The sequence below is a fragment of the Trachurus japonicus genome, chromosome 9 (genome assembly GCF_045865225.1).
Source record: "Trachurus japonicus isolate A0001 chromosome 9, Traja_1.0".
Lineage (NCBI taxonomy): Eukaryota > Metazoa > Chordata > Actinopteri > Carangiformes > Carangidae > Trachurus > Trachurus japonicus.
The window spans coordinates 19,946,259-19,959,101 of record NC_140915.1 but is presented as its reverse complement, the minus strand read 5'-3'; the positions used below and the strand labels follow the sequence as shown (position 1 = coordinate 19,959,101).

Below are 12,843 nucleotides of genomic sequence, written 5' to 3'. Positions count from 1 at the left end.
AAAGCATGGAAATTTGGGATGGGAACTGAGCTTTTCCTCACTCTGACAGACATAATCCACTGCCATTAACAGTTTAACTGACTTAATACATCATACAACATCTGACATTCAACATCCTGTTAAGTCTAAAACTCCTGTCTATAAAGACCAGGGGGGATTGTGGGAGATCTTGTAGAGAGGATGGACAATGCACTGTTTGTGTGTGTGTGTACTGGGATGTTTGTGTGGCCGGTCAGTGTGGTTCTGTTTATCTCTAATTACAGTCAAATATATGAACAAAGTTTCCAGAGGAGAATCCAGTGCAGCTGGCAGCCATTCAGTTCAGCTGCTCCCATGTGTGTGTCGCTTGTCTCAGTGTTTTAACTAGGCCTCGGTGTGTTTTAGTCAGTGTGTGTGTGTTGGCTCGTGTCAAAAGGTCTATCCCATAATAACTGACAGCTATCATTATCACTCCCTTTGTCTTTGCTCTCCATCTAATCCTGGTAATTAAATCTGCTCATGTCAATATACAATTCATTGTGCGATTACTCCTGATTGGACCGGTGCAGCCTCCCTGTCGCTCCCTCTGCCAGTAAAAACCGAACCATTGATGAGCGAGACAGACGGCCAATCAGAGCGGGACATGTGGACTCCTTCACTGACCAACGGCCAAGAAACACCATTCGCTTTGACAGTTCGTCTTTCTCAGTGTTTCATGTTGCTCCTCATACAAACATGTTCCTTTTCCTCCCCAACATCGCGGCGAGAAAACGTGGTGAGAGCTTGGGGAGGGAAGCTCTGATTGTACATGCTGAGTGGTAATTACACCTAAATTGAGGGCACATGCTAATCTATGTTAGGTCATCTTCGAGTTCCACTTACATTTCCACATTTTGGACTAATTAAAACTGTAAATAATCTGAGCCTGAGCGTGTATGTGTGGAGGGTGAGGGAGGGAAAGAGAGAGGGAGTGCGTAGGCAGACAAAATGTCTTTGAGATGAGCCGGTGGAAGAATCTTCCCATCACACTGCTGGGAAATTAAGTGCACACGCTTTGATTTTAACAAGACAGGAGAGCAGATAAAGTTTTTTTTTTTTTCTTAAGAGAAGGGGAAAAAAGAGAAGAAAAATGCTTCCCTGGCAAAAAAAATGTAGGCAGATTGCGATGTGTGTTTAATTGAGAGGAACATTCAAGCAAAGTTACCAACATGGAGTGACAAGAGGTTTCTGCAGCTTAGGAGTTCGTCCACCAGTTTGGTCTATGAAACTGACAGAACTCAGAGTTAAACTTTCAGGGCTGCCTCTCGCCCCTACGGCAAATTGAAGTGAGATGAGGAAAAGGGGAATTTGCTATTCTCAGAGCCTTTGCCCTTCGAGGTGGTGAAAGAGCACAGAATATGAATGGGGGGAGAGGGGGAGTTTTTTTTAAAAAAAGGACTTCAGAAAATGAAAACAAGTCTTGAAAGGCAACTGGTGCGATATAACCAACTCCGGCATAAATACTAGATGAATGGCAATAAAGAATGCAGGATAGATGTCAAAAGGAGTCGGGTACAGAGACACCAGAGTCACCTGCTTTTTCACACAACACACTTTGCCCAGGGTTATTCATTGCCCTGGGCTGATACGGCCCCGGGCTAATAAGCAATGAAAGAGTCAAGCGTCAATTTGTCAACTGTAAACAAAATTTGAAGACACCAGACAGAGTTGGAGACGGCTTCAGCATCACATTAAAAACATAAACGTTATCATTTGTTGAGAAAAGGTAACTGGTGTGTCCTTCTAGATAACAATGACAAGAATTAATTGTATTATCTATTTAACTCAGGGGAAAAGTAGTAAATGCCAGTTGCACATCTTGCATCATTACAAGACACTTGTTGACTGCACTTCAAGTCTCCAAAAACTTTCTGAAGGTTTTCCTTGGTTAACTACAAACCACGATTTTGAATTTTGTGGTTTAACATTGCAGGATACTGACAAGGGACACAAAAAACAGAGCAGCATTAGCAGAATTGCTTCTACTAATATAATTAGTGCTGGTAGTGTTTAAATATTTCCCTCAGGCTACACAAGGTTATTCAGAGGAGCTGCTCCCCCTTCCCTCCAAAAAAATAAAGCCATTTAACCATCTACAGAGCTGGATATGGACTTAACACAGAGGGAAAAAAACCCTCCAGCATGGAACTGAAACCACAACCACGACAAGAAGAAGGCAAAGAAGGACAGAAAAATGTATGTGGGTGTGCACATGGCAAAGAAAAAGGGAGAGGGCGAGTGAAAGACCACACAGAAAAATCCTGCAGCGATTCAATTATTCAATTTTGGAGAAGGAGGAGAAAGAGAGGGCAGATCAGAGTGAGTGAAAGGCTCATCCTCATCTGTGACCGATTAGGAGAGACAGAGACAGGATCCTTGTACCGCAAAAGCCAGTAAAGAAGAGAGGAGAGAGAGAGAAAGGAGAGGAGAGGAGAGGCCTTACAATATAGCCTTTAAGAGGCTTTCACTGTAGTGTCCCATGACTGTGCAATTCATAGCACACTGAAAAGTGAAAAGCCCATTTCAATGCCGTTCACTGGATCAATTCATGTAGAGAACAAGGGTTGAGCCCACACAGTGGTCCCAGAAGTGATCAACCATTCAGTCTTTGCATAAACCTTTTCAGAAAATACTTGTTCCACACTGCTTCAAGTTCAGACCTTTTCAGTTTGTCTATGAACAACTGAGCCTGAGTGAAATATGATCTTCAAAGCACAAGTTGTCACTCATTAAATTCCTCACACTCTTATGTGATACAATATTTGTAATTATTGAATTAAAGCCAACAAGCCTGGATGAGTACAAAATCAAACTATCACAAAACACGACACTGGTGTTCACGCATATTATTTGAGCTCACCTCACCATGTCTACGTACTCAGCCAAACAAATCAGCAGACTGTAATTAAACATTTTCTTATGAAGCCACTAAATCAGATTTTTATTTTCTGAGAAGCTGAAGAATAGGGCTTTTGAAACTGTCCAACGAAATAAACGCCCTCTGGGCACTGGCATGGTAGCGTTTCTGGGTCGTCTTAATTCCTGGAGAACTTAATGACAATTTTAGGCCGAGCAACCAGAGCACCTAGACATAACAATTCCCATATAAGCCCAGGCCATTTCTTTTCCCCTCTAATGACAGGAAGCTAAAATAACTGTGACGATCTCACCTCTTAAAAACGACTGAAATTGATACCGGGGCGCTGAAATGTTATCAGCGGCAATATTAATCTCTCAACTAGTGCTAAATGCTAATTTCATATACTATTAAGTTGATGAATGGGGTTTTAACAAACTCAGCTATTGTTAACAACTTAAGGCTGTGCAATTCATCAAGGTCATAATTACTCATGGGCTGCAAAGAAATATTAGCAGGAGAAAGGGCAAAAGCATTAGTGAAAAAGGGAAGGTCTAAATAATAGGGGGATTGAGACAGACTTGCCAAATGACTACTTATTGGAATCCAACACTAAATACAGTTAGAGATGATATGCAGCTGTGATTTGGTGGAGATATGATCAACTCAGCATTAGTATCAACAAGCTGCGGCTTACAAGAAGAGAGCAGCTGCCAGGCTGATTTTAGATATTGTAAACAGTGGCATCTAGTGGTGATTTAAAGTCATCCGTCACTTTTTGCACCCTGCTGAATTAAATTAAAAGAAATCTGAACTTTCATTTCATGTTGATTATGTTTAAAACAAAAAGATCTGTCATTTAACTTATCAAAGCATCATATATTAAAACATTACGGGGTTACAATCTTAATTTGGTGACCAAATTAAAGGGACAATGAGGAGTTTGTATTTGGTTATAAAAAAGTCTCATTAATGTGGATGAATCTATGTTACCCAAACTTGTTAATGGGTCCATTTTCGATAAATAAAGGTAAACCTAAAAGCTGTAGGGATGAACACTGTTTGGGTACCATTTTGAGACGAATAATAAAAGCAAGAGGCAGGGCCACTGTGCTCTGACAATATTCTGATGACTCTGATGACAGTGAGTGTTAGTAGAAGTCACAGAGCTTAGAGGAGCTCTTATACAGAATCTGAGAGGAATGGACACTGAAAGATTTTGAAATTGTCCAACAGAGACACACAGACAATTGGGCTCCTGCTGTAGCAGAAGCCCTGAGGCAAGCAGGAAGAGAAACCACAACACCGAATATGAGACTGGATGTGCTGGACTGACCAGTTTGTTCTCTTGCAGGTAGAGTCTCTGCAGTTTAGGGCATCCTCTCGCCAAGGCCACCATGCCTTCATCTGTGATACTGTAGCACTGACCCAAGTGGATGTCCTTCAGCTCACTGCAGTGCTCCCCCAGCTGAAGGCAGAAAAGAGAAATTAAGATTAAATGCTGGAAACCTTGATTTTGACTTCAATTTTCATTCAAGACTAAGAAAGAACAGGTATGTAACACAGACAAGCAAAAGCTCTAAATGCTGAAAAAAGAGTTTTTGGATCTCTTGCGCAAACCTTTTTTAGTGCATTGTCCGTTAGTTTGTCTTGGTTGCCCACGTGCACCTTCACCAGCAGAGGGCAGTGTGTAGCCAAGGCCGACAGGGACATGTCCCCTAGCTGCTTGCAGCGGTATGCTGTGTACTTCTGCAGGCCAGGACAGTGAGAGGCCAGGGATGACACACCATGGTCATGGACCCCTCTGCAATCTGAGATGTTAATCTCCGTCACATTCTGCCTCCGAGAGGCTATTTTGACCAGGAGATCATCGTTTACCTGGGAAGAAGGAGAACACAAGGACATATGAAAGTCAGTAGAAACGACAAAGCTTTTGATTCCTGAGGAAGTTACCATCCTGTCGGAAAAGACACTAAAGCCTTTCCTCCTCATTCCCTCCAAAACAGAGTATCAAGTAAGATGTTTAAAATGTAATGTTCCACTCTGCTCAACCTTAGGGCAATAAAGTCTCCGGGTGTATTCAGACATCTGGCTCATTCGTTTTGTTATGATTCAGGGGCTAAAACGATACACTTGTTACATTCTTTTGGGTCGTTTGTATTCACACAGTAACAGTCCCAAGTGGTCCAAAATTGTAGACAAACGCCATGCACGAACCAACTGCTCTTTCATTGGTCAGAAATTTTACCCGGAAGGAGGAGGAGGTTACCTGGGAAAAAACAAAAACCATGGAACATCAGCAGCGTGGTTGGCTAGTTTGTTTTTTTTGTTTGTTTGTGTTCTCACTGCAAAAGAACCGCTCTGGGGCTCACATGGAAGCAAAACGAGACCACACCCCTTCTTGGCGACCTCAGCCCGCTCCAAGAGCGACTGCTGCGTTCACATATGCCCAAAACGAACCGATCGTTGGGGTTAAATGCTGCCTGTTACGGAACAACTGTGCCAAACGAGCCAGGTCTGAATACACCCTCAGACAAAACTTGCATTTACACTATGTGCTTACTTGTTGTAGGCCACTGAGGTCGATTTGCTTCCAGAACTGGAAGTCCAAGCAGAGGTCCCTCCAGTACTTACAAACCAGAGAGGCACACAGACAGCGCTCCTTCACAGTCAAGTGAGAGAGCACCTGCACAAAGACAAAATCAAAACACATCTTCAGAAAAACATCATCAGTCTATCAACACATAACAGACGTGTCTGTAAAGGGCAGAAAAATGTACAAACTTTTTCATCTTTTTGAAATGAAAAGGTTTTTTTTCCTCAAATTCCAATGAAAAGAGTAAAAGAGGATGATCAGAAAATATAAACAGAAGAAAAAGGCTAACCTTAAGAAGGATGGAGGAAGGCAGGTGATTGATACTTAAGTGATCAGCAGCTTCAGAACCTCTAGCCTGGCAGTCGTCATACTGATGCCGGCAGCAGGGGGACGAGTCCGAACTGTGGGGCAGGTCAGCATGAAGACCCAGCCCACAGCAGCCATCGGCGGGTGAGGAGGAAGAGGAGGAGGCAGAGGAAGAAGAGGAGGAGGAGGACGAGGGGAGCGGACAGAGGGGTAGGTGGCAGTGGCCCGTTTCAGAGTTCGAGGCGGCCTCTCCTCCGCCCCCTCCATTCTCCAGCCCTCCGTCAGGGGCAGCGAAGGCACAGCGCGGCTGCTTACAGGGGGTGCACCTCTGCACCTCTGAGCACTTCCTCTTGCACACCTGCACCCAGAGACACACACACACATCAGTTAAGTGGAGAGATTTTTTCTTCAGGCAAACCAAGGCAGATTTCACTGTAAAGTCTTAAATTGTAATTAGGACATGGAACTTTAGACTGCCCAGGTTATGAAACGGCAACTACAGACACACAGCACTGCTGACCTTGAATCCTCAAAAAAAAAAACATGGAACAAAGACTATTGAGTGTGAAGCTTTGACTTTTGAACCCGTGTGACCTTTACATCTAAAACACTTAGAATCTGTTGCACAAAGCATTTAAGTATTTCTGATTTTGTGTTCTGTAAGAAGACAAAAATTGACAGAAAATCAACTCATGAAACAATCTGTCAGGCAGACATAGGAGTTGGTAAATCCTGTTTGCATTATAGGATGAGCTACTGTGTTCTCTAACACAATTTCTTTATTTTAAGTCATTTCCACCACCTCCCCAGAACAAAAGCACAATATTTATATATATATATATATATACATATATATGCATTTTAAATAGATTGGCTGCTCTCATGAGGTCTTGGTCAGCAAATATATTTTATTGAATAGACTGCTTTAATGATATTTAAAGGTAATGATCCATTAGCCTTTAGCCGTTGTCAGAAATGGTGTCAGGGCATCAGTTTTTGTCACAAATTGAATATTTGGTTGTTAATAAAAATTTAAGAGACCCATTTACATGACAGCATCCATCTGGAGAGAGATTCATTTTAGTGGTAGAATACCTGATTAGTCTAAATGCCGTGGTAACTAATTGGTACATTCAGAACTGATAAGCACTAGTGAATTGTGACTGTTTGTTCATCTGCTACAACATTAAGTAGAGTTGGTGCAGCATCCCCCCAGCACCCTACCATCTCAGTGTAGTCGCTGGTACAGCCAGGCACCGGCACAGGTATGGGTACGGTCACAGACACCCCAGCCGTTCGAAACAGCGCTGGTGGTGGAATCAGTTTGGCAGGAACGGCTGACAACAAGCTCCTCCCCTGGCCTTCCCAGATAGACAGCTCCCTTGGGGACAACAGGAACTTGGAACAGTCCTCGGGAGACGTGAGTGTCGCGTATCGCTCGGCGAGCTTGGAGGCAGCTACGGCTCCGATGCCGACACCACCCACACCAGGGACGCTGATTCCGGTGACGCTGTTGTGACGGCACCCGCTGCCGTTGACACCGGCTTCCAAGTGGTTGTTGTCGTCGTCGAGACTGCCGCTGTTGCTGTGGACAATGAAGCACAGCATGCAAGGTCCCTGTAGGAAACAGTTCCTCTTCTTCTTCTTCCTGTGATGCAATTTGCGTGGCCTCTTCTTCAGGCGGTAACCATTTTTCGAAAGAAGATGGCCCATATAGATGATTCAAGGTACCTCTAGAGCAAAGAAAATGCATGTGTATTAGAAAGGACCTACATCAGCAAGAAAGAAAACAGTCAAGGTTGTCTCTTAACACCCATCTCTAGTATATGCAAATAGAAAATGACAATTAAAATATCTAACTGCTCTCCGTTCCTGCTCTTGAAGCAAGACAAAAGTCTATCTTTGTGTTTCCCAAGGATAGTAATGCAAAGAGGAATTCTGACACTAAAAACACTTTAACTTTGCTTGCACTGACCCCAAACATACAGGCAGAGTAAAAAAAAGCACTATCTTCAGTGACAAGGAGTCCTTCTATGGATGAGAGAGAGCCACCACAGAGTCCTGATCTCAGCTTCTTGTGTAGCATCACATGAAGGGAACTATGACAAGTTCTCCAAGATGCTTGGAGGATGCTTGTAAGAACATTCCTGCTCACCTACTTTGAGAAACAAGGCACGCAGGAACCAAGGAGAACTGTCTGGCACCAATTTAAATGTGCTTACTGTGCCATTTTAGAAGCTGTCATCACTTCTTACACATCTTAAAGCACATGTAACTGTTGCACAGTGCTGAACACTATGATGTGAGTGAGTTTACCACAACAGACCTGGAAAAATGTGAACCTGTCCTTTAGGTGTCAAGGACAATCAAGAAGATAGATCTATATATACACACTGAAACAGCTGGGAATATGTATGATACTGAAAATAGACTGAGGGTTACCAACACTGCCATTACACTCTTCTTCTCATGGAGTTGTCATTACCAGAATGTACTGCAACATTTTAGCTTGGTATTTCTAAAATGCTGTACTTGTTTGTGAAATAGCAAAAATAGTTGGTACTGAGAAAGTCTTCTCAAGAACTGAATATTTATTTCTTTACCCACAATACCCAATATTCATGCAGCTTGGGGCCCTTCCATCAGGTTGACCCTTGGTGGTAAGAGTAACAGAACAGGGCTTTCCTTTATCCCATCAGCTTTTGCAGCCTATTATACACAAGCATGCAGCACCGAGGGCTGATCCACATATTCTCTTGTAAAAGTGAATCTTGTGCATGAAGCTTTTAGCGCTTCAGGTTGAAGGCAGGTTGCATATTTCTATCCTGTATTCATACAAACATTGATTTCTTATAGTGACCCAGCTGAACAGTGCTGTGCATAGTAGTCCATTTAACCCAGTAGTACACATTGCTATGGGTCCCCAGTGACCTGCTCTTAAGACCATACTTCAGACCCCATAAAACATAGAACATTTGTGTTGAAACAGTGCTTAATATGTCAGAGGTTGCACTAATTTAACTACACACACATAACTCATCACCTCTGGACAACTAATCCAGCCTCAGTGATGTGGAGAGTGGAGCGTTAAATAGTGTGGCTGTCTACCATGCTTGCTACCTGCTTACTTATTTGTTGTGTTTTATACTGTAGCCTATGTTTGTGAATATACTGATAATCAGTTGCCCTGAATAAAGTTCTGCATCAAATCTGCAGTACAGCACTCAACAAAGTAGACCCCGTGAATAGTATTGCATTATATTGTGAATACATTAACTTACTTATCGCATATTCTTACCTTAATTGGATTACCTAGGTTAGAATAATGAATAGCGGAGTTGTTATTAAAAATGTGTAACTATAGTCTAGCAAGGAAACAGCAAAGATGCATCGTCTGGCTGCTGCCGAATGAAAACACAAAGATGTAAACAGTGAACAGGTGGTCATTTGTTTAGCATACACATACACAAAGCAGTCTGACGTGACGGCTGTGTTGTCTCTGAAATGGCGACAGCTTTGGGTCTGATATTTGCTCAAATTTGATGCATATTCACAGCTCGCTTCAAGTAAAAAAAGAAGAAGAAGAAGGAGAAAAGGAAAGAAAAAAGACACGATTCCCGTTGCTAACCCAGATCAGCTTTCTGACAGGCTAGCTCGCTCCATCACTAGATGCTAAGTTAGCTGTAGCTCCAACATGAAACATATCTCACCACTTCACACGGTGCTCCCACACTCCGGGCGGAGCTCGCATAATACTGCTCTGCTGCACGGTCGAGATGAGCGCTGACAAGTCCCGGCAAAAGAGACGCGGTGGCAAGAAACGCTGCTACTGAACTAGCGTAGCTGTGGCTCTGCAGCTGCAGCTGCTCTGCTCTGCTCTGGAGGACAACACTTCCGCACCCAGAGAGCAGCGCGAAGGAAGCCGACGAGGGCGATTCGTAATTCTTCATGGGGGCTGGGTGGTCTTGCTGCTGTAGAGCCTTTGGGGGGAGGTTAGGGTAGGGTTGGGGGGTAAAGCATCTGTTTTTGTTGGATTTGTTAGAGAGATGTTGATTCAACTGCATGTGGTGGTGCTAAACTGTATGTCACAGACGTCTCTGTTATTTATCCTGCATTTGATGATAATTTAAAAGGAGTAGCTAAACAAAATAATAGAATTGAAAAAAATATATATAGGCTAACGCTTATCTGGACTGATTTGAAATAGATGATTATCCTTTACTGCATAAACTGTCAACTTAATGCAGAGATGCATTTGAAATCGACATAAATAATTTCTTTTTCTATTCAGACTCCCTCCCCCTCGCCTTTTCTCTCTCCGTCTCTCTCTCTCGCACGCACGCACGCACACACACACACACGCACACACACACACACACACACACACACACACACACACACACACACACACACGCTATATGGGCGTGAATTTCCAGCCTCCGTGCTGCTCCTCCGGGGTTTAGTGCAACTCCCAAAAATAGCAGTGCGAGTTCAGGAAGATTCAAAAACATGGCTGAAGTAGTTTCACCAATAACTCGACAAATTGCAAGAGAAAATCGTGGAAATCAAACTTCTTCCGTCGATATTCGACTTGAGGAAGTTGAAGACTGTTTAATTTACGACCGGCACGGAGTCTCAATTCCTTTCAAGGACTTGTATCGAGACAGGAAATCGGTCATAATTTTCGTGCGGGTAGGGGAAAAATTTTGTTTGATTTAACGTGACTGGTGATGGGTTGCAGGCGGTTGCAGGCTATATCCTGTCAGGAGATGTAGTCTAACCATGAGATTAATTCAGGATGATTAGATTGAGCTTGGGGATATGTTTCTCTCTAAGGTATCAAAGTAGGCAACAGGTGAGCCTCAGCCTTAATGGACAGATGCCGCAACAACTTCTCATGCTATGGAAGTGGAGGAATGAAGAGATCAGAATCTATAGGTGAAGACAGAGAGCTAAGCATTCATTACTGTAGGTGCAAAATGAGAGTTTGAACAAGTCATCTACGACTTACTGATTTATACTTTATGTCCCTGCAGAATTTCTTGTGCTACAGCTGCAAAGAATATGTTGATGATTTGAGCAGAATACCCAGAGAAGTGCTGGAGGTAAAGACCATGAACCATGACTGACTGCATCACAGCTTTAAATCAGTTCCATATCAGTCTAAATTAATTTATTCTAATCACTTCAAAATTTGTTGTGTTGTTTCAGGATGCTGACATTAGACTGATTGTGATTGGTCAGTCTTCTCATCATCATATAGAGGTAATTCATTTATGATCAACATACACATAATACCACCATATTCTAAAGATTTCTGTCATGTTGAACCAGTTTTCAGTGTTGACTACTGATGTAGCTTGCACAATTCATTGTTTATGGCCTCTCAGGTTTTTAGATCTGTCTGTTTGTTTTTATGTCCTCAAAGAGAATCGAAACCCTTTCAATACCAAATAAACTTGAATTTAAATTTTACAGTAGGCTACATGTAAATGTGTGTCTCTCTCATGTAGCCATTCTGCTCTCTGACTGGATATCCTTATGAGATATACGTGGACCCGGAGAGAGGCATATATCAAAAGCTTGGGATGAAGAGGGAGGAGAAATTTACAGACTCTGGTAATGCAATAAGAAGGGCAGTGTATGAGTCAACATGTGGTGAAGTGGTAGTTAATTAAGTCTTGCATCGTGTGTATGTGTTTATGTACTCAGCAAGGCCCAGTCCCCATGTGAAGTCTGGTGTTTTCATGGGCCAAATGAAGAGTATATGGAGAGCCATGACCAGCCCTGCCTTTGACTTTCAGGGTGATCTACATCAGCAAGGTGGAGCCATCATTGCAGGGCCAGGCAAGTTTTATCTATCTCTCTCTCCCTGTCTTTGTAAAAGTTCAGTCTCTCTTTCCCTCCTTTGTGTTATATCTCTTCATTTGTTTTCTCTCCACAGGCTCTGAAGTTCATTTTTCCCATTTTGACATGAACCATCTTGACCACATGCCCATCCCCTGGCTCCTGCAGCTCGCCGGGGTACAACAGACTCTGGACTTCAGCGACAAGCCGAAGATCATACATGTATAGCCATCTGGCTCTGTCTCCCATCACTGTTATTATCACACATGCAGAGGTGTACAGATGTTTCATGTTAATTTCCATCGAACACTGTGCACTGACAAATTGCAACAAGAAGAATGTGGGTTCGGCATCATTCTCCGTAACAAATATTGGTGTCTCTGTATTTCTGATTTATCATTCCTGTGCTGGCACAACTTGACTACCTTGCTGAAATTTTGCATAAGGCTGAAAGTTTTATTTATACTTATTTAATTTAAACTTTTTTTAACAAGGAAGTCTTTTGAGATATATTATATTTTTTCAAATGCAAAGTAAGATTAGAAGACAAATCATCAATTTACAACAGTCACATAACACAACAAAGCAAGACCTCAGAGTGCTAAAAAGAAAAATCAAGTGTGAGTTTGACACCACATTCTTGATCGTTATAGTTGCCTAGTTATTAAATTGTTTTGTTTTGTTTTTTGGTTGTTGTTTTTTAATCTTCAGTGTTAAGTCTCATTCTGACCTTTTTCCAGGACATTAAGCCACATCCCATGGGCCAATGACACTAAAAGCTCTGGAAAAATCCATAGTAGGCTAAGTGAGCTGGGTAAACTAATTCTGCTATGTGAACCATTAGATGTGATTAGCTGCTAGTTGGCCCTTGACTAAGACATTTTTTGTGCCAAATATAGAGTGTGCATTACTGTTTTTGTCATGCATTGTTCTTGTTTTTCCTTTGTCCTAACAGCACAGTCATATTACAATGTCTTATGTTGTGTAATTCTGTTAGTACAGCTACTTGCAGTAAGATGGTAGAGCCATAGTGTAATAAATAGTGATGAACACAATGGTGCATGGATCAAGGTTAAAATTCGGTCCTCATGCTGCTTTTTTTTTTTTTTTTTTTTTTTACCCACTTTCTAAATTTACACATGGCTTATTTTCCTGAAAAATAAATTTGAATTGCTATTTCTTGGCTGTGTATGTATGCACTTGCACGCATTTGCGCACC

The 12,843-nt window shown here is 42.3% G+C and overlaps 2 protein-coding genes across 3 annotated transcripts in view; one reads left to right on the top strand and one right to left on the bottom strand.

The window, feature by feature from the left end:
* fbxl17 (F-box and leucine-rich repeat protein 17) overlaps window positions 1–9,696 on the bottom strand; it is a 216,586-nt gene extending 206,890 nt beyond the window's left edge. For both annotated transcript variants that reach the window (XM_085786476.1, XM_085786477.1), the window contains exons 1-6: window positions 9,488–9,696; window positions 7,002–7,510; window positions 5,761–6,135; window positions 5,439–5,561; window positions 4,496–4,753; window positions 4,212–4,343 (exon numbers count right to left, since the gene is read on the bottom strand). In XM_085786476.1, coding sequence (XP_085642602.1) covers window positions 4,212–4,343; window positions 4,496–4,753; window positions 5,439–5,561; window positions 5,761–6,135; window positions 7,002–7,490 — 1,377 coding nt within the window. In that variant the 5' untranslated portion in view covers window positions 7,491–7,510; window positions 9,488–9,696. The remainder of the gene's footprint in view (window positions 1–4,211; window positions 4,344–4,495; window positions 4,754–5,438; window positions 5,562–5,760; window positions 6,136–7,001; window positions 7,511–9,487) is intronic.
* Window positions 9,697–10,210: 514 nt separating this feature from the next.
* prxl2c (peroxiredoxin like 2C) lies at window positions 10,211–12,799 on the top strand. Its single transcript, XM_085788156.1, has 7 exons — window positions 10,211–10,469; window positions 10,814–10,882; window positions 10,989–11,042; window positions 11,291–11,396; window positions 11,490–11,624; window positions 11,722–12,276; window positions 12,336–12,799. Exons 1-6 carry the CDS (start codon window positions 10,287–10,289, stop codon window positions 11,850–11,852), a joined length of 678 nt encoding a protein of 225 aa, XP_085644282.1. The 5' UTR covers window positions 10,211–10,286; the 3' UTR covers window positions 11,853–12,276; window positions 12,336–12,799.
* Window positions 12,800–12,843: the final 44 nt, after the last annotated feature.

Coding starts and splice junctions, on each gene's coding strand:
- prxl2c (XM_085788156.1), top strand. CDS start 10,287: ATGGCTGAAGTAGTTTCACCAATAACTCGACAAATTGCAAGAGAAAAT. Junction 10,470..10,813: donor CGGTCATAATTTTCGTGCGG/GTAGGGGAAAAA, acceptor ATGTCCCTGCAG/AATTTCTTGTGCTACAGCTG. Junction 10,883..10,988: donor TACCCAGAGAAGTGCTGGAG/GTAAAGACCATG, acceptor GTGTTGTTTCAG/GATGCTGACATTAGACTGAT.